Source organism: Tenrec ecaudatus, chromosome 14 (assembly GCF_050624435.1).
Source record: "Tenrec ecaudatus isolate mTenEca1 chromosome 14, mTenEca1.hap1, whole genome shotgun sequence".
Lineage (NCBI taxonomy): Eukaryota > Metazoa > Chordata > Mammalia > Afrosoricida > Tenrecidae > Tenrec > Tenrec ecaudatus.
The window spans coordinates 125,263,632-125,284,675 of NC_134543.1; the positions used below are offsets into that span (position 1 = coordinate 125,263,632).

General features: G+C 41.9%; 1 protein-coding gene across 1 annotated transcript in view; it reads left to right on the forward strand.

Moving 5' to 3' along the window:
* USP3 (ubiquitin specific peptidase 3) overlaps positions 1–21,044 on the forward strand; it is a 108,282-nt gene that overhangs the window by 38,007 nt on the left and 49,231 nt on the right. The window contains exon 3 of the mRNA XM_075532318.1: positions 4,014–4,145. Within this exon, the coding sequence (XP_075388433.1) occupies positions 4,014–4,145 (132 nt within the window). The remainder of the gene's footprint in view (positions 1–4,013; positions 4,146–21,044) is intronic.

Below are 21,044 nucleotides of genomic sequence, written 5' to 3' on the forward strand. Positions count from 1 at the left end.
GTTAACAGAAAAAAGTCTCTCTCTTCAACGCGGACCAATAACACCATCATAGTAAATGGAGAAAAGATTAACATTGTCAAGGATTTTATCCTACTTGGATCTACAATTAACGTTCATGGAAGCAGCAGTCAAGAGATCAGATGACACTGGATAAATCTGGTGCGCAAGACCTTGAAAGGGCTAAGGTGTGCCTGGCTCAAGCTGTGGTATTTTCAGATGCCTCATATGCATGTAGAAGTTGGACAGTGAATAAGGAAGACTGCAGAAGATTGATCTATTTGAATTAGGGTGCTGGCAAAGAATACTGACAGTACCAGAGGCGACCAGGACAAACAAACGTGCCATGGAAGAAGTACAGCCAGAATGCTGCTTAGAAATGAGGATGGTAAGACTTCATGTTATCAGGAAAAGGACATCTTGCTTGGTAGATTGGTGGACAAGGAAAGACCCTCAATGAAATGGATTGACATAGTGGCTGCAACCATGGGCTCAGCCAGAACAATTGTGAGGATGGCACAAAGCTAGGCAATGTCTTACTCTGTTGCACCTAACAGCAGTAGCAACAATGGAAGAGAACTCTTAAATGGATGTTCTTTCAGCTAGGGGTAAACAGTTTACCAATACCATATGCACTTATGTATTTTTGTTGTCCTTCATGACATTACATCTAAGTTGTTATTTTTGAATTTTTAAGATGGTTGTTAGAAAGCTGTAGCTTTTATATATATATACGAGGGATTACCCAAAAATAACCATAAAAGACCCCACTGGGCAGAGCTTTCCTAGTAAGCATTTTTCCCACTAGGCGAGCATTGCGCACCTCGCTCTGCGGTAGTGCACCCAGTGGCATCACCTGGGAAGGTTCTCGTCACAGTGAATGTTTTTCATAAAATCAGTTTTTTGTGATGGCTGATTTTAGAGAACAGCGTGTGGCTGGGAAGTTTTGTTTCCTGCTCAAGAAAAACACCACAGAAACTGTTGTGATGTTGAACACAGCATAGAAGGATAGCGCTATGGGAAAAACTCAAGTGTATGAGTGGTTTTCTTGTTTCAAAATAGGTGAAACGTCAATTGATGAGAAATATTGTTATGGATGTCTGTCAATTCCCTAAGGGATGAAAATGTTGACAAAACTTGTGCACTGTGCTCGAAGATCATTGACAGATCAGTGAACAGATAGAGTTATCTGGACTCTCTTGCCACTCAGTTCACCAAATTTTAATGGAAGATTTGGGAATGAGAAAGGGTCACTGCGAAGTTTGTGCCTCAAATTGTGACTGACCAGGGAAAAGAGTGTTGACTGAAACATGCCGTGCTTTGAAATAACAGCTCTGAGTGCCCAGGCTGTTCCCAAGGTCGTTACTGGTGATGAGACATGGTGCTGTTCTTACAACCCTGAAAGCAAACATCACTCAAGCCAGTGGAAGATGCCATCGTTACACCCCCACCCCCCTCCCCAAAGCCCATCAAATGAAATCAAAGATCAAGACGGTGCTCATTTGTCCTTTTGTTTTGAGGGGGATAGTGCATTTGGAGTTCATTCCACCAGGTCAGACTGTTAATCAGGCGTTCTATTTAGAGGTTCTGAAAAGATCGCATAAGTGTTCAAAAAGGCCTGCTTTGTGGCAGACGGGGGACTGGTTTTGCCACCATGACAATGCACCCGTTCACACCACCATCTCAGTGCGCCAAGTTTGGGCAAAAAACCCAGCATGCCTCTTGTCCCACTTACCTAATCTTGCACCATGTGACTTCTTTTTGTTTCCAAAAATGAAGAGGGTCATGAAAGGACAGTGATTTGAGGACTTAGAAGAGGTGAAGAACAAAATGAGGGAGGTGCTGTCAGCCATCCAAACTGATGAGTTTGAGAAATGTTTGCAAGAATGGAATCGCAGATTTGACAAGTGTATGAAGTGTCATGGAGAGTACTTTAAAGATAATAAGGTTGTTTTGAAAAAAATTTTAAATACATAGCTTTGACAAACAATTCTGTTTTATTTGGGGGGTACCCCCTTCGTATAATGAGACACTTCCTTTGTGTTATAAGCCAGATTGTCTAGTTATTATCTAAAATGGGATAAAGGAAGTATTTGTTGTTATGTTAGCCAACCTAAACAAACCGTTCTTTTCTGACTGATATTGGGCAGTAGCCACAGCATTGCTAATCTTACTCTCAGTCAGTAGTTATCATACTTACATTATCACTGACAGCTACTGTTATTAACTATTTAAATATGCAGTTCACTTAGACACTGGAGTTGTGTGATAAACTGAACTATATGCACTATCTATCGTGGTGATGCCCCTTTTAATATTATTGTTCACTTTAGCTTTTTCTTTGGTTCTGAAAAGACTTCCATGAACATCGCTATCGTTTTTTATCATGTACAGTACTATAAATATTACTATAAATAAGTATAAAAAGTTGAGTTGATTAGATATTGAGTTTATATAATACCATGGAGTTTAGTTTTTAAGTTCAATATGGATGTTTTCTGATTTCTGCAATAAAGTGTTATGTTGCTTAATGTGCTTAAGGTCACTCTCTAAGCAATAATGTTGCTTGGATCCTGAATCAATAGTTAGAAATAAAGGAGAACATTAATAAAAAATCACTGTCAACATATGCAACCTTTAATTTTTATCACCCGGTAGCCCATGAGATATAGGTACTTTTATCACCATTTTAAAGGGGGAAAATGAAGCACCGAGAGGTTAAGTAACTGTCCCAAACTCACATAGCCAGACATCGTCAAAGTTTACTTTTGAAGCCAGGCGGTCTACTTTTTGAGCGCAGACTCTTCTATTTAAAGATGCTTGTTAGTCCACCTTTTGGACAGCACCCACGTATACCCAAATGTTACTTGTGCTTATACTCGCAGTAGCGACTGTAGTGGGCCAGAACACCAGCAGACTCTGAGTTGTGCTTAGTGGGTTAGCGGCATCTTTAAGGCTTCCAGCCTTCCTGGCACAGCCTGGGCTCTGCAGTCTGTGTCCTCCCCCTTTCCCCAAGGTAAGCATTGCTGCTGGTGCCGTGCGGGTGCCTCACCATGAGAATATCCTAGCTCCCTGAACCTCTTGACTTGAACACCATTTACCACAAACATTTGTTTCGACTATCCTAACTTTGTAAGTTGGCCTTGCCCTCTGTAGATTGGCTTATATCTAGAGACTGGGGATGTTTGTTTTGTATAAGGTTGCCCAGAGTAGTGTTTAGCTGCAACATTGTATGTTATTCAGGTGAAGGTGTGAATCAATTTGGATACAAACTGTGTGCATATCAACCCCTGTTTTTCTTGTTACAATGATTTAATAAATCAGGGTTGGAAAGTTGTACACATTTTTATGAATATTGTCAACTTTCTATTACCTTTACCGACATAAACAACAGTTTATATAAGCTTAAAATGATTTGTATTTTATATAGAACATTTCTTAACAATCCCCTTTCAGTGTGAGTTCAGATGTTCAAATAAAATATCTGAAGCTATATTGATAAGAAAGAGGTAGAAGATTATCTTGTTTCTATATCTGACCTTCAGGGGCCAGAACAGAGCTTGTGACCCTGTGGGAAGTGGTTGAGTAATTTAGTTTATAAAGCTTCCCTTTGATAACAGCCTGAATTGGTGGTTAGTGGTCTAAGGAAAAGCTTAACGAAAAAGGAAATAAAGCTACAGCAAAAACATCAGGAAAAGAGCTTCTGAGTGATAGCATCAGGGGTATTGAAGCTGATTTGCATAGATAATGCCTTTCCTGGTCTGGCCCTAGTTTAGTGTATAATTAAAAGTTGACTTTAATAGTTGCAAAGAGAGAGCCTGTTTTAAGTATTCAGCTTAAGATATGCTTAACTGAGTGAATGTTCTTATAAAAGTATTCTTAAAAAAGAAAGAAAAAAAAAGTATTCTTTTTGCATTCTGGCTTGATTAGCACCTACATTTTTTTTTTTTTTACTGTTTTAACTTCCAAAGTAATGCTGGATTTTAGATTAAAATAAAAAAAACTTTTTTTGTCAGGTATGTGAATGGCCATGCAAAAAAACATTATGAAGATGCTCAAGTGCCTTTAACCAACCACAAAAAAGCAGAGAAGCCAGAGAGAGCTCAGCACACGGTGTGTATGGATTGCAGTAGCTACAGTACATACTGGTAAGTTCATATTGGTAGACATGAGCTTCCTTACTGTATATGCACGCACTCTCTTACTTTGCCACGTCCTTTCCCCGTTCCCTGGTCTCCACACTGCACTTGAACTCCCCTTTCAGAATTGTCAGGTTTACTGGGAGCTGAAGCCATCGGACGCCTGGCTTTATCTTTCTGGTTTTACTTTGTTGCATTGCGCCTTTCAGCAGGTAGGCCTTCCTTTCTCTCCCCCACCCTCCTTCCTCTAGGACTGGGAGATGAGAAGGCTCTGCTGCTTTGTGAACATTCATTATCATACCTTTCTTACTTCTTTTTTTCATAGTAGGATAATGTGATCAAACTCAAAGCCCTACTCTCCAGTTAACATTTTGTCACATAAGCATCACAATGTTTACATCTTTATTTAAAAAAACAAAAACCTACACACCAGTAGTCTTTCTTCAATACAATTTCATCCTCTTCTCCACCCCTGGAGATAAATGTCAAGAATTTCACATAGAGCCTTTTAGTCTGTGTTTTAAAGGTTTTAGTCTGTGTTGTAGAGGTTCTAGTCTGTGTTGTACGGGTTCTCGTCTGTGTTGTACGGGTTCTCGTCTGTGTTGTACGGGTTCTCGTCTGTGTTGTACGGGTTCTCGTCTGTGTTGTACGGGTTCTCGTCTGTGTTGTACGGGTTCTCGTGTGTGTTGTACGGGTTCTCGTCTGTGTTGTACGGGTTCTCGTCTGTGTTGTACGGGTTCTCGTCTGTGTTGTACGGGTTCTCGTCTGTGTTGTACGGGTTCTCGTCTGTGTTGTACGGGTTCTCGTCTGTGTTGCACGGGTTCTCGTCTGTGTTGCACGGGTTCTCGTCTGTTGCACAGGTTCTCGTCTGTGTTGCACAGGTTCTCGTCTGTGTTGCACAGGTTCTCGTCTGTGTTGTACAGGTTCTCGTCTGTGTTGTACAGGTTCTCGTCTGTGTTGCACAGGTTCTCGTCTGTGTTGCACAGGTTCTCGTCTGTGTTGCACAGGTTCTCGTCTGTGTTGCACAGGTTCTCGTCTGTGTTGTCCAGGTTCTCGTCTGTGTTGTCCAGGTTCTCGTCTGTGTTGTCCAGGTTCTCGTCTGTGTTGTCCAGGTTCTCGTCTGTGTTGTCCAGGTTCTCGTCTGTGTTGTCCAGGTTCTCGTCTGTGTTGTACAGGTTCTCGTCTGTTGTCCAGGTTCTCGTCTGTGTTGTAGAGGTTCTAAACTGTTGTACAGGTTCTCGTCTGTGTTTTACAGGTTCTTGTCTATGTTGTACAGGTTCTAGTCTGTGTTGTACAGGTTCTCGTCTGTTGTACAGGTTCTCGTCTATGTTGTACAGGTTCTCGTCTATGTTGTACAGGTTCTACTCTGTGTTGTACAGGTTCTCATCTGTTGTACAGGTTCTCGTCTGTGTTGTACAGGTTCTAGTCTGTGTTGTACAGGTTCTCGTTTGTGTTGTAGAGGTTCTCGTCTGTTGTCCAGGTTCTCGTCTGTGTTGTCCAGGTTCTCGACTGTTGTACAGGTTCTAGACTGTGTTTTACAGGTTCTAGTCTGTTTTAAAGGTCAGAGGCTCTATTCTTTCTTTGTAATAATCTTGTCGGTTTCATAAAATACCTATCTTTTGCAATACTTGAGAACAAAGTTAGGTTACTTATCCTACAAATGATGCTTAACATTTATATCAAAACAACATTATGTTCATTTTCTATGCTTAAAGGTCAGTAAGTATATTTTGTCAGTTTATGTCAATATGAAGTATATTTATGGCCTTAGCTAGGAAATGATGCTGAATAAATATTTGTTTCAGTCAATTTTATTTCTGCTCCAAAAGTTGTTGAAAAACATTTTTTAAAGACCAAAAAGTTGTTTACATTTCTGGTGGAAAAAAACAAGTTTACATGCAAAGGGATTTTTTTCTCCTTGCCTTTGTATGTCACAGAAAGGCAGTAATGGACAGGGGTGGGGATTAAACGTCACATCTCATTTTGATTCACGTGGTTGTATGTGTGCATCCTTTTTATGTCGCCCTACATAGTGGATGGGGCATTGTAAAAGGTGTCCATCAAAACGAGAAGAGAGGTCAGTGGTTCCATAGGCCTTTGAAATTTTGAACAGGTTTAGCATTCTTAATGTTGGCTGTTAAATGTCTTAAGATTCGGCCGTCTAATTCACTACTTTTTTAGTCCTCCTTGTGTGGAAAGGCAGGCTGGAGATACATGGAGATTGTGTGAGCACACAGGGCCTGCTGTTGGTGTCAGGTGCCATCAAGTGGGCTCAGATTGATGGCAGCCCACGCACCCACCACGGAATGGAGCCGTGCCCGGTCCTGCGCCTCCTGCCCAGCTGTCCCCGTGCTTGCGCCCACCATGCAGCCGCCGTGTCAAGCCGTCTCCTTGAGGGCCTTCCTCTTTTGTGCTGCCCCTCACCCACCAAGCACGACACAAGGGCTAGCGTGCAGTTTTCTGTGGTTCGCTCTTATGAAACACTCCTGCCATTGAAAGTTAAGCCAAACTGTTGAAATATTTTCATTGGCATTTTCCTTTCCTTCTAGAAACTTCTGTACGAGAAAGACATAGCCACCTAGTTTGCGGAGCCATGTGGTTATGTGTTGTTGTAAGTCTTTTTGCTTTAGACCACAAAAATGAAGATCATTATCCACGTATCTCAAAATCATTGCCACAGTTTGTGCCAATCTTTTTCTAGACTGTAACTCTTTACGGGGTAGAAAGCCTCATCTTTCTCCTGCAGAGCAGCTGGAGGTTTTGAACTGTAGACTTCCCGGTTAGCAGCCCAACGTGTAACCACTATGATTGGAAATACAAAGACATGTTTAGGTGCTATAAATTTGCAGTAAGCTTTCTTGCTATTTGTTAGGTTATGGGGATAGGATAATTTAAAGTAACATATTGTAACTTACACTTTAGGAGAAAGTTACCATAGCAAATTCATTTTCCCAATCAGTAGTTCCTATACAGACTGTTCTCTGACACTGGTCGCCACCCCACAGTGTGTCAGCACCCTCCCCTCCCTGTTCCTTCCTGGGCTCCCTGTCTCCATTCCGCCTGCTTCCCTGCTTTCTCTGTCTTTCATCGTTGGTCTTAGGCCAGCGGTGCTCTTTCGGTCTGCGTGGCTTTGCTGTGCACTTTCTTCCTGTGGTTTAGTTTCTTACTTGCCTGGAAGGTGGCCTCCAGGAGTCTCTTCAGCTCAGGGTAGGACTTCTCAGGGGGATAAGCTCGGTGTTTCCTCTCTTTCTGACTAGAATCGTAGCTCTGAGATTTTAAGAATAGTGAAGTGGAAGTCTACTCATGGAGCTCCTTGAATTTGTATGGGCTATATGTGTTCATGTCTTCATATAGAAGCGTTTGAGAAAGTACTTTTATTAAATTGGGATTTAATTTGTTTGGCATTGGTGGAATGCTAAAGGTACATATCGTTTCATTATTAAATTAGTAAATGGGAGAACTGAAACGTTGGGAAGTATATGCGGTGGTGGGGACTTCTTGGCCAATTGCCAGTCTTTGGTGTGAAGTGATACAGAACTGCAAGTGTGTAGACACCTGCTGAATGCAGGAAGGGGGAGCTGCAGCTGGTCACATCACTGTTTCATTCATGAGGTTGAGAACAAGATGCCAGGGAATCACCCTGATTACACTGATGGCCTACGAGGAATCTCTGATATTTGCCAGCTGGTGAAGCTAGCTTAAATAAACACTGTTTCCACACCTCGTTATAATTAGAAATAAAAGATTTCCTCTTTTTGTATGGTGTGTAAGCTTTGTATGTCATTTCCCAATGCACTGGCATAATTTCGTGCATGCATATTCTTTGCGCACAAAATTGCGGTTAGACTGAATGATGTGCTCCAGATAGAAAATACCATTGTGCTCGGTCTAACGTACTCGCTTGTAGTCAAAATATTTTGACTTTAGCCTATGAAAAGCATTTTTCCCAGGGTGTTCTGTGCTATGAAGAAGTTGTAACATACACTAAGACTTCATTTTTCTGTATTTTCTTCTACCAAGAAGCCCTTTTGTATCCCATCCTTTATAAAAGTATTACCAATCTCCCACTTTCCTGCCCAAGCCCCTGTTGAAGCTAGATGTGATCTTGTCCCTTCTGCTGCATGCTTCGTTATTGGTAGAAATTCTGGGGACTGCAGTAGTCAAATCTCTGATCTCCCCATCTGCTGTAGTCAGTGTGTTGTGCAGAGTAGGCAATTTATTTTGGAAAGTTTGAATTTTATTAACTTCCACAGATAGGGAAAGTCATGCTAAGTCAATCATGTTGTGTCCTTTGATCATTTTGGGAATACTGAAGAGCCACACATAATATATTTTCTTTCTTTTTTTTTTTTTTGGTTTTGCATATATTTTTAAAACATTTGATTAGGAACTCATACAACTCTTATCACAATCCATACTTACATCAATTGTGTAAAGCACATCTGTACATTCTTTGTCCTCATCATTTTCAAAGCATTTGCTCTCCACTTAAGCCCTTTGCATCAGGTCCTCTTTCCCCCCCCTTCTCTCCCCACTCCCCCCTCCCTTATGAGCCCTCGATAATTTATAAATTATTTTGTCATATCTTGCTCTGTCCGACATCTCCCTTCACCCCCTTTTCTGTTGTCCGTCCCCCCAGGGAGGAGGTCACACGTAGATCCTTGTAATCGGTTCCCTCTTTCCAACCCACTCTCCCTCCACCCTCCCAGTATCACCACTCACACCCCTGGTCCTGAAGGTATCATCCACCCTGGGCTCCCTGTGCCTCCAGCTCCCATCTGCACCAGTGCACATCCTCTGCTCCATCCAGACTTGCAAGGTAGAATCCAGATCATGATAGTTGAGGGGGAGGAAGCATTTAGGAACCGGAGGAAAGCTGTATTCTTCATCAGTGCTACATCGCACCCTGACTGACTCTTCTCCTCCCCTAGACCCCTCTGCAAGGGGATCTCCAGTGACAATATATTTTCCTGAAGAAAATTTAGATCTTGGAGGTGGTGTTACTGGGTGCTCCCATGCCAGTTTAGACATAGAGTGACTCCATGTGGCAGGGTGTAGCTGCCCCTGGGGGTGTTCTAAGTGAGCACCTTTATAGAGGTTCATCACCGAGGCCTGTCCCACAGAGCCGCTGGGTGGGTTTGAACCACCAACTTTTGTGGTGTGCAGTGAGTGCCTAAGTGTTTGCACTGCCCAGCCTCCTTAATCACAGCATAGTTGTATTATTTTTTCCCTCCCAAGAGAAACTCCCTCAGATCTGACATAAACAGGACATCTAGAAGAAGCACATATTATCAAAGGATAGCAACATAAAATGTGTCACTATTTCAAAAAGGAAAGCAGTGCCAAAGGAAATAATTTTGATTTGACACGAGCTCATTCCTTTAGGGGATATACCAAATTAACATGATATCAAAGTAGAGGTAAATGGTGATTTCAATAAAAATGAAAATTGTCCCAAGATTTGAATATAAGAGCTAGTGTTCACTTTATTATTTTTTTAAAATCATTTTATTAGGGGCTCATACAATGCTTAATCACAATCCATACATACATCAATTGTGTAAAGCACATTTTTGTACATTTATTGCCCTCATCATTCTTAAAACATTTGTTCTCTACTTAAGACCCTGGCATCAGCTCCTCATTTTCCCCCCTCCTCGCTTCCCCCTCCCTCATGAACCCTTGATAATTTATAAGTTATTATTATTTTGTCATATCTTGCCCTGTCTGACGTCTCCCTTCACCCACTTTTCTGTTGTCCGTCCCCCAGGGAAGAGGTCACATGCAGATCCTTGTAATTGGTTCCCCTTTCCAACCCACCCTCTCTCTACGCTCCCAGTATCGCCACTCACACCACTGGTACTGAAGGTATCATCTGCCCTGGATTCCCTGTATTTTCAATTCCTGTCTGTACCAGTGTACATCCTCTGGTCTAGCCAGACTTGCAAGGGAGAATTCGGATCATAATAGTGGTGTGGGGTGAGGACCATTTAGGAACTGGAGGAAAATTGTATTTTTCATTATTGTTACATCGCACCCTGACTGGCTCGTCTCCTCCCTGAGACCCTTCTGTAAGGGGGTGTCCAGTGGCCTACAAATGGGCTTTGGGTCTCTACTCCGCACTCTCCCCCTCATTCACTATGGTAAAATTTTTTGTTCTCATGATGCCTGTTACCTGATCCCTTTGACACCTCGTGATCGCACAGGCTGGTGTGTTTCTTCCATGTGGGCTTTGTTGCTTCTGAGCTAGATGGCCGCTTGTTCACCTTCAAGCCTTTAAGAGTCTAGACGCTATATCTTTTGATAGCCAGGCACCATCCACTTTCTTTGCCACATTTGCCTATGCACCCATTTGTCTTCAGCGGTCGTATCAGGGAGGTGAGCACACAATGATATGATTTTTCTTTCTTTGATGCCTGATAACTGATCCCTTTGGCACCTCGTGATCACACAGGCTGTTGTGCTTCTTTCATGTGGGCTTTGTTGCTTCTGAGCTAGATGGCCACTTGTTTACCTTCAAGCTTTTAAGACCCCAGATGCTAAATCTTTTGATAGCCGGGCACCATCAGCTTTCTTCACTGCATTTGCTTACTTACCCACTTTGTCTTCAGCGGTTGTGTCAGGAAGGTGAGCATCATAGAATGCCAATTTAATAGAAGAAAGTATTCTTGCATTGAGGAAGTACTTGAGTGGAGCCCCAATGTCCTTCTGCTACCTTTATACTAAACCTATAAATATATGTACATAGATCTATTTCCCCATCCTCATACATAAATATATTTGCATATGTACATGTCTTTATCTAGACCTCTATAAATGCTCCTTGCCTCTCAGCTCTTTCCTCTATTTCCCTTGACCTTCCTCCTGTCCCACTGTCATGCTCAGTCCCCACCAGGGTTTCAGCAATTCCTCTTGGTTACATTACCCTTGATCATGCCCTACCAGGCCTCTCACACCCTCCTCACCTCCAATTTGGATCACTTGTTGTTCCCTAGTCCCTGGATTTGTTAACACCACTTCCTTTCCATCCCCTCCCCCACTCCCATGTCCCCCCAGAACTGTCGGTCCCCTTGTTTTCTCCTCAGATTGTTCATCCAGCTTATCTTATTTAGACAGACATGCAGAGAAAATAACACACAAAAACAAGACAGAGCAAAACCAAGTAACAATATACAACAAAACAACAACAAACCAATGACAAACAAAACAAAACACAACATAAAAGAAAAGCTTGTAGTTAATTCAAGGATCGTTTGTGGGCCTTTAGGAGTGTTTTCTAGTCCAGTCTGTTGGGGCACCACGCCTTGGCACCAAAGTCCACCTTCAGCATTCCCTGGGGATCTTGCCGCTCCATTCCTTTGCTGTTCTGTTGCACCCCCTTAGTGTTTTGCCTCAGTGTGGCGGGATCAGATTGGGTGCAGTTCTCACACTGTCTCTGGTGTTGTCTCCTGTAGGGCTATGGGTCAGTGAGGGGCGTCATGTCTCATAGTGGGGCTGGCCGTGTGGTTCTCTGTGTGGACTGGCTGCTCTAATTGGGATCATCATCCTCAAGGCCTGGTGTACCACGATGTGCTCCACTCTCTCCTCCTCCCCCTTCATCTGCCCCGTGTGCTCCAATCAGATATGTCCCTCTCCTGGAGCTGCAGATTCAATGCCGTCTTTTGAAATAAATTCTTCTGGTGGGAGGGGCAGGTGTCCACTTAGTAGTTGGGATTGGGGCCAGCCCTTATTAAAATAATATTTTCTGTCTCTCATCCTCGTGTCCCTATCCCAACCAGCATAAATGGAATTGTGTATGGTATGCATAATCATGATTGAAAATAAAGAAATGTCAAAAATAGACTTTTGTTCATTTCTTAAGTAGGTAGATATTTGGAATTAGTAGGTTTGAAATCCTGAACAACAACAACAAATCATTTTTAACTTTTCAGTCTTGGCAATTTTGTTCTTTATCAGCAATAACTGAAGTCTTGAGAATATAAAAGTGTGACAAGAATAGTAAGACTAAATTATCAGAATTTTCCTTTTCAGGGAGATAGTATTTATTATTTTTGTATATAATATTTTTACTGACATATCTTACTCATTCTAGTATACCCCTTCTGTGTTAGACAGGGTTCTCTAGAGAGACAAATCAGATTGCTAGTAATTATATATAAATATATTTATAGATATATAATACAAGAAATGAACCATTAAATTATATACAGATAGATAATACAAGAAATTAACAGTTAAATTATAAAGCAGTGAGACACTACCAGTCCTTTAAGGCTTGAGAGCCGCCAGTTGCCAGTCCCCTTCTGTAGAGAGAGCTGGGCTGTATATCTCCAGGCAGCAAACAGCAAGGCAGGTCCCCAACTGTCATCAACTGTTGGTCCCCAGCTCCAGAGATGAACATTCCAATCGTGCATCCCACAGGTAGTGTACCCCTTTAAACTGAGGCACAGAACAAGCAAGGTGAGGCTCATCGAACCATTTATCCCTCTGTCTTTCAGTTAATCCTACTTGTGTTTATTGGCCAGGCTGGCACAATAAACTATCAGTATACCCCTTCCCTTCCCATACAGTTCTGTGGTTCAATCCCATCAGGTGGGGCTGTACAATCATCAGTGCCATCAGCTCCCCTCTGCCCTACGTACCTCCTTCCCAGATCCTCAGGTAACCATTACTCCCATCACTGTCTGTAACATGATTGAATATCTCACAGAAAGACCTTAATAATAAGGGGAGGAAATATTAAAGAACTAGAGGATAGTTATGTGGTTCATCAGTGTCACACCACACTCCGGATTTTTCCTCCATTCCATGTGGCTCTTCTGAGGTCTCCACTATATCCACTCCCCTTGATATTGATTTGGTTGTGTGTTATTTTAACTTTTAATACCTCTACCCATTGACACCTCATGATCACACAGGCTGATATGCTTCCACGTGGGCTTTGTTTCTTTCCTGCTAGATAGGCACTTGTTTAATTCTAAGCATTGAAGACCACAGACGCTATATCTTTTGATAGTAGGGCACCATCAGCTTTCTTCACCACGTTTCCATATGTACCTTTTTGTCTTCAGCAATCCTGTCAGGAAGGTAAGTATATACAATGCCACATTATTAGGACAAACTGTTCTTTACCTGAGGTAAAATATAAGTAGAGTCCCAAAGTCTAAGACAGATGGTACTTTAAAACATTCCTTCAATCAAAGAAATCATAATTGGACACAGACTTTCAGCATTTTCAAATTAGAAAATTGGGAGGCTTTTATTTATTTAAAAATTGAATCTGGTAGCAACTGGAAACCCAGGGAATCCAGGACAGATGATCCCTTCAGGACCAATGGTGAGAATGGAGGGAATGTGGGATAGGGGGAACCGACTACAAGAATCTAGGTATAGCCTCCTCCCTGGAGGATGGACAGCAGAAAGAGGGCGTGGTTAGATGCCAGACAGTGTAACATATGACAAAATAATTATAATTTATGAATTATGTAGGGTTCATGCGGGAGTGGGGAGGGATGGGGAAAAATGAGCAGCCGATATTAAGGGCTCAAGTAGAAGGCAAATGTTTTGAGAATAATGATGACAACAAATGTACATATGTGCTTGACACAGTGGATGTACATAGGGATTGTGATAAGAATTGTAGGAGCCCCAATAAAATGATTTTAATAAAAGTTGAAATGGGTGGTTTGGAAACATAAAAGGCTCTTCCTTTATAAGCTGTGTTTTTCTACTTTTAACAAGGATGTGGGGTTTCTTAGCATGTATTCTGATTTCCCATAATTGGCTTACTTGATGTTAGTGCATCTGAAATTAATAACAGATAATTTTAAAATAAGCTTGCTTTCTAAGAGAGCTCTCTGGGGGTTTTACCACTCTTGGTTTGAAATACTGAAGTAAATAAATTCTGCTAACAGCATTTTTTGGGGGGTCATTTTCCAGTGTCCTCCATCTGTCATTCATAGTAAAGCCTGTGGTCAAATTTGCCTGCAGTTATCAAAATGTTACACTAGTGAGTGGAAGGAAGTTGCACTAGTGGTGGAGGACCTGCCCCTGCTCCCTTCTTGAGGGGCACTTTTTATACAAAAGCTTTTTTGTTTTCATATTAGTATTATACTGACTTTATATATTTAGGAAAGATAGCTTTGCAGCCAGGAGATAAAGAGCTTGTAATGGAAGGATTTACTTACAGTTACATAAAAAATCAGCTTCAGTGTATGATTTTTTTGCCGTATTTCATAGGAGTGAAGGAAATGTGGCTTGTGGACACTTGCTTAGTTTTTCAAGAGTCTGATGTGGGGCTGGGGGACAAGTCCCATAGCACGGGCAGCAGGAGTGCCAACAGTGCAGGGTCTCAGCGCTGAAAGAGAGGTAGAGATTGTGCTGTCCTCGTGTGACGCACTCAGAGCTGGGGAAGTTTGGGATGAGATACAAAAATGGAAAATGGCCTTAAAATACTCGTAATCTACTTGATAGAACATTCAATTCATACTGTGCTCAGGAAAGGTAAAATGGTAGGATGATATAATATGAAAAAGTAATCCCTTTGCATATGTAAATATATCAGTTTTGTATTTTTGAATAGAAATAAAGGTAGAGGAATGTATTCTTTTATTTCGTAGATATTCTACTGTTTACTCTCTTATTTCCTGTGGTTTAATAATTGGGAAACTAAATTTCCAAAGCAGTTTCTGTTGTTTCATTTATTTGTTTATTTTGCATATGACTTGGGCTATTTCTGCTCCGAGTACCATATGGATACTTTTTTTTTAAGGTCTGCAAATAGTCAGTTACTTTCAACATCTCATCGGTGCTTGAAAAGAAAGTAGACAAGTATTTAGCTCCAGAAGTTACAAAAGAAAAGTAACCAATAAGAGAATGGAACCAAAGGAATTAGTAACTAACCAGCCCTTAAGAAGAAGAACTACAAAGCAGAGATAGAGCAGAAAGCCCCATCTTTCTTCCTTGGAGCAGTTGGTTTCAAACTGCTGACCTAGCAGTTAGCCATCCAGTGCATAATTACTACACCAGAGGGGCTCCTTAACTGAAAGTGTTGTAGGTGGTGAAAAGTATTTGCAGTTGACTGCTAGCTGAGAGGTTAATGGTTCAAACTCACCAGCAGTGTCACAGAAGAAAGGCCTGACAACTTGCTTCTGTCAAGCTTTTAGCCACGACAGCACGGTAGTCAGTTCTCCCCTGTAACATGGCCCCCTTCAGTTGCAATCAACTTGATCCATAGAAAAAGGTTGACAAGATGGCCGCTTGTTCACCTTCAAGCCTTTAAGACCCCAGACACTATCTCTTTTGATAGCCGGGCACCATCAGTTTTCTTCACCACATTTGCTTATGCACCCATTTGTCTTCACCGATCCTATCATGGAGGTGTGCAGTCAATGATATGATTTTTTGTTCTTTGATGCCTGGTAACTAACTCAGAAGCAAAAAAGCCCACATGGAAGAAGCACACCGGCCAGTGCGATCACGAGGTGCCAAGGGACCAGGTATAAGACATCATGCAAAAAAAACCAAACAAACAACGATATAAGTGTGTGTATGTATGTGTATATGTATATGTATATATATATACCATATTAAATGAAGGGGGAAGTGCAGAGTGGAGACCCAAGGCCCAAGTGTCGGCCAATGGAGATCCCCTCATAGAGGCGTTTAGGAGAGGAGATGGGTTAATTAGGGTGCGAGGTAGTACCGATGAAGAACACAGCTTTCCCCCAGATCCTGGATGCTTCCTCCCCCCAACTACCATGATCCGAATTCTACCTTGCAGGCCTGGATAGGACAGAGGCTGTACACTGGTACATATGAGGGCTGGAGGTACAGGGAATCCAGGGTGGATGATACCTTCAGGACCAAGGGTGTGAGGGGCGATGCTGGGAGAGTGGAGAGTGAGTGGGTAGGAAAGGGGGAACTGATTACAAGGATCCACATGTGACCTCTTCCCTGGGAGAGGGACAGCAGAGAAGGGGGGAAGGGAGACTCCGGATAGGGCAAGATATGACAAAATAACGATGTATAAATTACCAAGGGCACATGAGGGAGTGGGGAACGGGGAGGGAGGGGAAAAAAAAAAAGAGGACCTGATGCAAGGGGCTTAAGTGGAGAGCAAATGCCTTGAGAATGATTGGGGCAGGGAATGTATGGATGTGCTTTATACAATTGATGTATGTATATGTATGGATGGTGATAAGAGTTGTATGAGTCCCTAATAAAATGTAAAAAAAGAAAAGAGAAAAAAATGATTAGGGCAAAGACTGTACAGATGTGCTTTATACAATTGATGTATGTATATGTATGAACTGTGATAAGAATTGTATGAGCCCCTAATAAATTGTTAAAATTATTAAAAAAAATAAACGGTAAAAAAAAGAGAAGAAAAAGGGGACAAGAATAAATACACGTAGAAAGTTTTGGAGTAAGGAAGGAGAAATAACCATAAATACAAAGGAAAACAGAAGCTAATTTCTGGCATACTTTTCATTACATGTTTATGGAAATCTGGATAAAATTACTAACTTCCTTAGAAATATAAATTGTCAAAATTAACTCTAGCTATGGAGGAAACGGATAGAGTTGCAAAGAGTTAATGCTTGCTTCTCATGAACTTGCCTCAGGTTGCTTCACAGCTTAAGCTTTTCTCATCTCGAGAAACAGATACAATTTAAAGTTACCCATAACACGGGAAGGCTTTCTGAACCATTACGCCAGAACTTGAAATGCCTAACACAAAGCTTATTTTTATCAGCTTAATCTGTGTTTTGAGAAAGGATTTTAACCATTCTTTTGTATCTCCTGATGGATTATAGGCTTTTAAAGGGAGAGCAGAAGTTCAGGTGTGTGAGTATGTGCAAATTAAGCAGAGAAGAGTAGTAATGTTAAAATCAAGATCTGACGGAAAGAAGTTCAGGGGATGAAGTAGAGAGCCGATGCTAGTGTTTGAGAACTTAATTCCTTTTTAGAGAGGTGCACTTTTATTTTGGGAAGAGCCATGGGTCTGAAGTAGAATGTCTTCATTGGAGTCTTGTGGAGTTTGACAGGCCTTCAGATAGAGGCAAGAGTTAAGATGAACTCAGGACTCCAGGGAAGAGGCTATAGTACTCTGCCAGCTAGGCATCCACAAACAAAGCACGATTACTGAGGGCTTGGCAAGGTTCTTGGCTAGCTCTTCACTGGCCAATGCATCCTTTCAAGAAAGCATATTGTAATGAGGGTGAGAGATTATAAGGATAATATTGAGTCTATTCTAATGTATGAAAAAGTTTTTACATTTCACCCACTTGAAAGCAGGCACTGTTTTATTAACTGACTAGATAAAAAATAATCATGGCAGACACCTTAGTCCATCCTTTGAATAAGCCTATTACTGATCTGGTCTTCCCTGTTGCCAGCATCTTCACCTTCTTCCGGTCTTCTTTTTCATCCCACCTCGTGGGGAAGACCATGTGAAGGGCCACAGGAAGTTATTTGCTTCTTTGAAGCGTTTCCCAACAGTATAGAGCTCATGAATCAGACCCTCCATGCAGGTGATACCATTTTTACCAAGAGAAATCGAAGTGCAGTCGAAGTGCTGTGCAGGCAATGGCTTCTTCCTCACTGTGCCATCACCACACTTGCAGATTAGCCCATCCACTGACGTCAGTTTCTGTGCCTGTGCAGTGTATGCTTCCAGGAAGCCGCCTTGAGCTCAAAAGGGTCTCGTTGAAAATCTGGCAAGGGCAAAGAAGCGCTAGTGCTCTGTGACCCTGCGGGCCCACTCCATTGGTACCTGTGATCCTGATTGCCCAGGGACTTGGAAGTTACCAGCTTTCCTTGCCATCGTAGCCTTTCTGTGCACCTGCCTGCCTGCCTTTTGACAGTGCTTACCTTTCCAGTAGGGAAGCTTTCTCCTGGCCTTTTGAAGCATCTTTAGTTCTGTGAAATTACTTTTTTCTCTAGGGTTTTTGGAACATCAGAGACCTTTTATTCTCTGCGACACCCTCCATGATTTCAGCCAGCTTAAAAAAAAAAAAGCGTCCAGGTCTTTATATACATACTTTAAAATACATGGTTTCAGGTCTGTGGTTGAGAACTACAGCTCTCGGTAGTCAGTGATCACTAGTGACCTTAAAAAGCAAGATCCTATTTGTATTTTAGAAAGCACCCTTTTGTGAATATTAAACATTTGTTTTTAAAAGTATGATAAGACTATTCAATAAAAAATTTTCCTCACCGCCCCTCCAACTCGTCTGCTCTCAGAAGTGTCATAAGTTAAAATCAAGAGGACTTACGATTCGGTGAGAGATTGAGGGGAAGAGAGAGCCCAGAGATGGTTCTGTAGCTGAGCTTTGGGATGACTCTGGCAGCATCTGTTTAGAGGGAAATTACGGTTTTCCAAGTAGAAAACGAGAAGAGGGCTCACAGTGTGGGGTGCTTAGAAATCGCTGTCAGACATAAACTGGACCTCGTGACTGGGTTCTGAAGCAGAACCATCTCAAAAAGAAGTATTTTGCATTAAAGTGACTGCTACCACAAAGAAACATGTTCTTCTGATGTCATAGAGCCGTTCCCATTCCTTTGTTTCCACATCTAGAGACCTGGTACTTGTCTCTGAGTACTAGCTTTGACTACTTTGCTGCCCTGTCAAGCTGTCTGCCATGATAGACACGCTCCAGAGAGGCTGGCCACTATGCACATTTGCTTTTTGCTTTTCACAGTGTGCTTGAGCTTATCATGTAAATTAGACACTCTCCTACGTAAAACTTCGAAGTTAAAATACCAATTTGCTGGAGGTGGGAAAGGACTGCTGCTTCTAGATCAAGTTTTCATATAAAGAACCTATACCTCTAAGTTGGGCCATTCTCAATGCATTTGTTTCGAGGTGTAGTTTAGGGGAGTCCATCCAAAGGGTCATTGTGGGGCGGTTCTGCTACGTCCTGTGGGCTGCTGTGAGTTGTGATCAAGTTGGCAACATGCGTGGAGGTTTCTATTCATGGTAATATATGGTTCTTGTCCTCATAGGGAAAGCTTTTAAGCAGTGAAAGGGCCATTAATTCAACAGGAAACGAATGTTTCTGCGAGTGTAACTGAGTAGCATGTGACTGGTGAATCGCATATTGAACAGTGGCGGCCTCAAACTATTAATAGTGAGCTCAGTAAATTAATGCTGTGACATTCTCAAAGACTTAAGACAAAAAATATGATAGAGATTTCCAAAAGAAAATAAGCCAATTTCATTAATTAAAAGTAGTTGTAAGAAATTATCTTAAAGCAAATCTTATCTGGTAAAATACATTGAAAATACAAACTATATAATTACCAAGTAGAAGCAATTTCACCTGTCTCAAACTATTAAAATTAAACATGAATTATATTAATGTTCCCAGATTATTGAAGCAACAGAAAGCATTTGTAGATAGAGAGCCATTGGAAAATTTCAACCTAGTAACATAGCATTTACATAAAATAGCTAAGTATGATTGGGAGTGGGGTGGGTAAAGTAAGAAAGAAAACACAGCAACCATCATATACTAAATGATAACAGTACTAAAGCCATGTATTAAGAATGATTACTCTTCCAGGGACGCTGTGTAGAGGCATTCACAATGGTTCAACGTCTGAGCTACCGGCGTGGGCTGCCCTACAAGACAGCCTTGAACAAAACTCGCTGTCCTGAACCCCTGGTCATACAAGTGTTTCCCTTGCTACAAAGAAGGTTGGGGAAGCGCCAAAATCCTCACGTGGCGTGTGCTCAGGCCGACTTGGAGGGGTCCGTGCTATGAGACCCAAGTTCTCACGAGATTGTCCCAAACCACAAACACTTCCACAGGGCTTATGGTGGGCCCATGGGTGCTGAATACACGTGTCGGAGACAGGCTTCAGCGGGCTGGCCTCACTGAGGAGCAGAACATCGTGGGGGGAGTGTTGAAGGCACAAGCACAGGGTCAGAACACTAAATAAATACAGATGAAGCTTTTGTGAATAATAAATCAAGTGACTTGTTCTGTTAAAAAAAGAATGATTAAGGGAACCGTTCCTGTGTGGACAAAACTTGTCATATAAGCAGTTCCCTCAAATTTTCACATTATGTTTACATTGTGTTTACTGAGACAAAGTCTGATTTATGTGATGGAACTAAGTCGTAACTCTGCACAGCATATACGAAAACCAGACAAACGGGATGTTGCTTTTTATTCAGTAATAAGAAAATCATTTATTTAGAATCTGCTGGAGACCTAGTTTTTTAGTGCAGTGGTCTCTTAACTGTGGATTGAAAGAATTTGTATTACCTTGTTTATCTGAAAAGTAAGCTTTGGTAAATATTTAATATACTTGCTGCCAGTGATGTAGAGTCATGAACCAAACACATCCTGCACAGGGTCTACAGATGGCGGCTGAACCCTTGGTTCACTTCTAGCCTTTTGTAGTAGATTGCGGTTTTTGTTAGGTGGGTTTACGTAGCTTTAACCAAAGCAACCCTCATCAAATGGGAATATACGCCTTAAGAGAGTTTTGCCTCAGGTCTGAATGCTGCTGTCGATAACGCACAAACCAGTGAAGAAGAAAAAGGCAGACTCACATACTGCTCTGTGCCCGTCAAACAACAACAAGGTGAAAGTACGGGCTACCTGATAAAATCGTGGACTATGCAGGTCCGCATAGTAAGTGCATGGGGCTGCTAACTGCTAGGTCAGCAGTTCGAAACCACCAGTCACTCCTCAGGAGACAGTTGAGACTCTGTTCCTGTACAGAGATCCAATCTTGGAGCCTCACAGGGACAGGCCTGCGCTGTGCTACAGGGCTGCTCTGCGTCAGAATGAACTTGATGGCAGGGAGCTGACTCAGGTCCAGTAAAGTGGACAAAAACTTCAAGTCTTACCAGGAAGACTACAAAATATGTATTATGCCCAGTATCAGTAA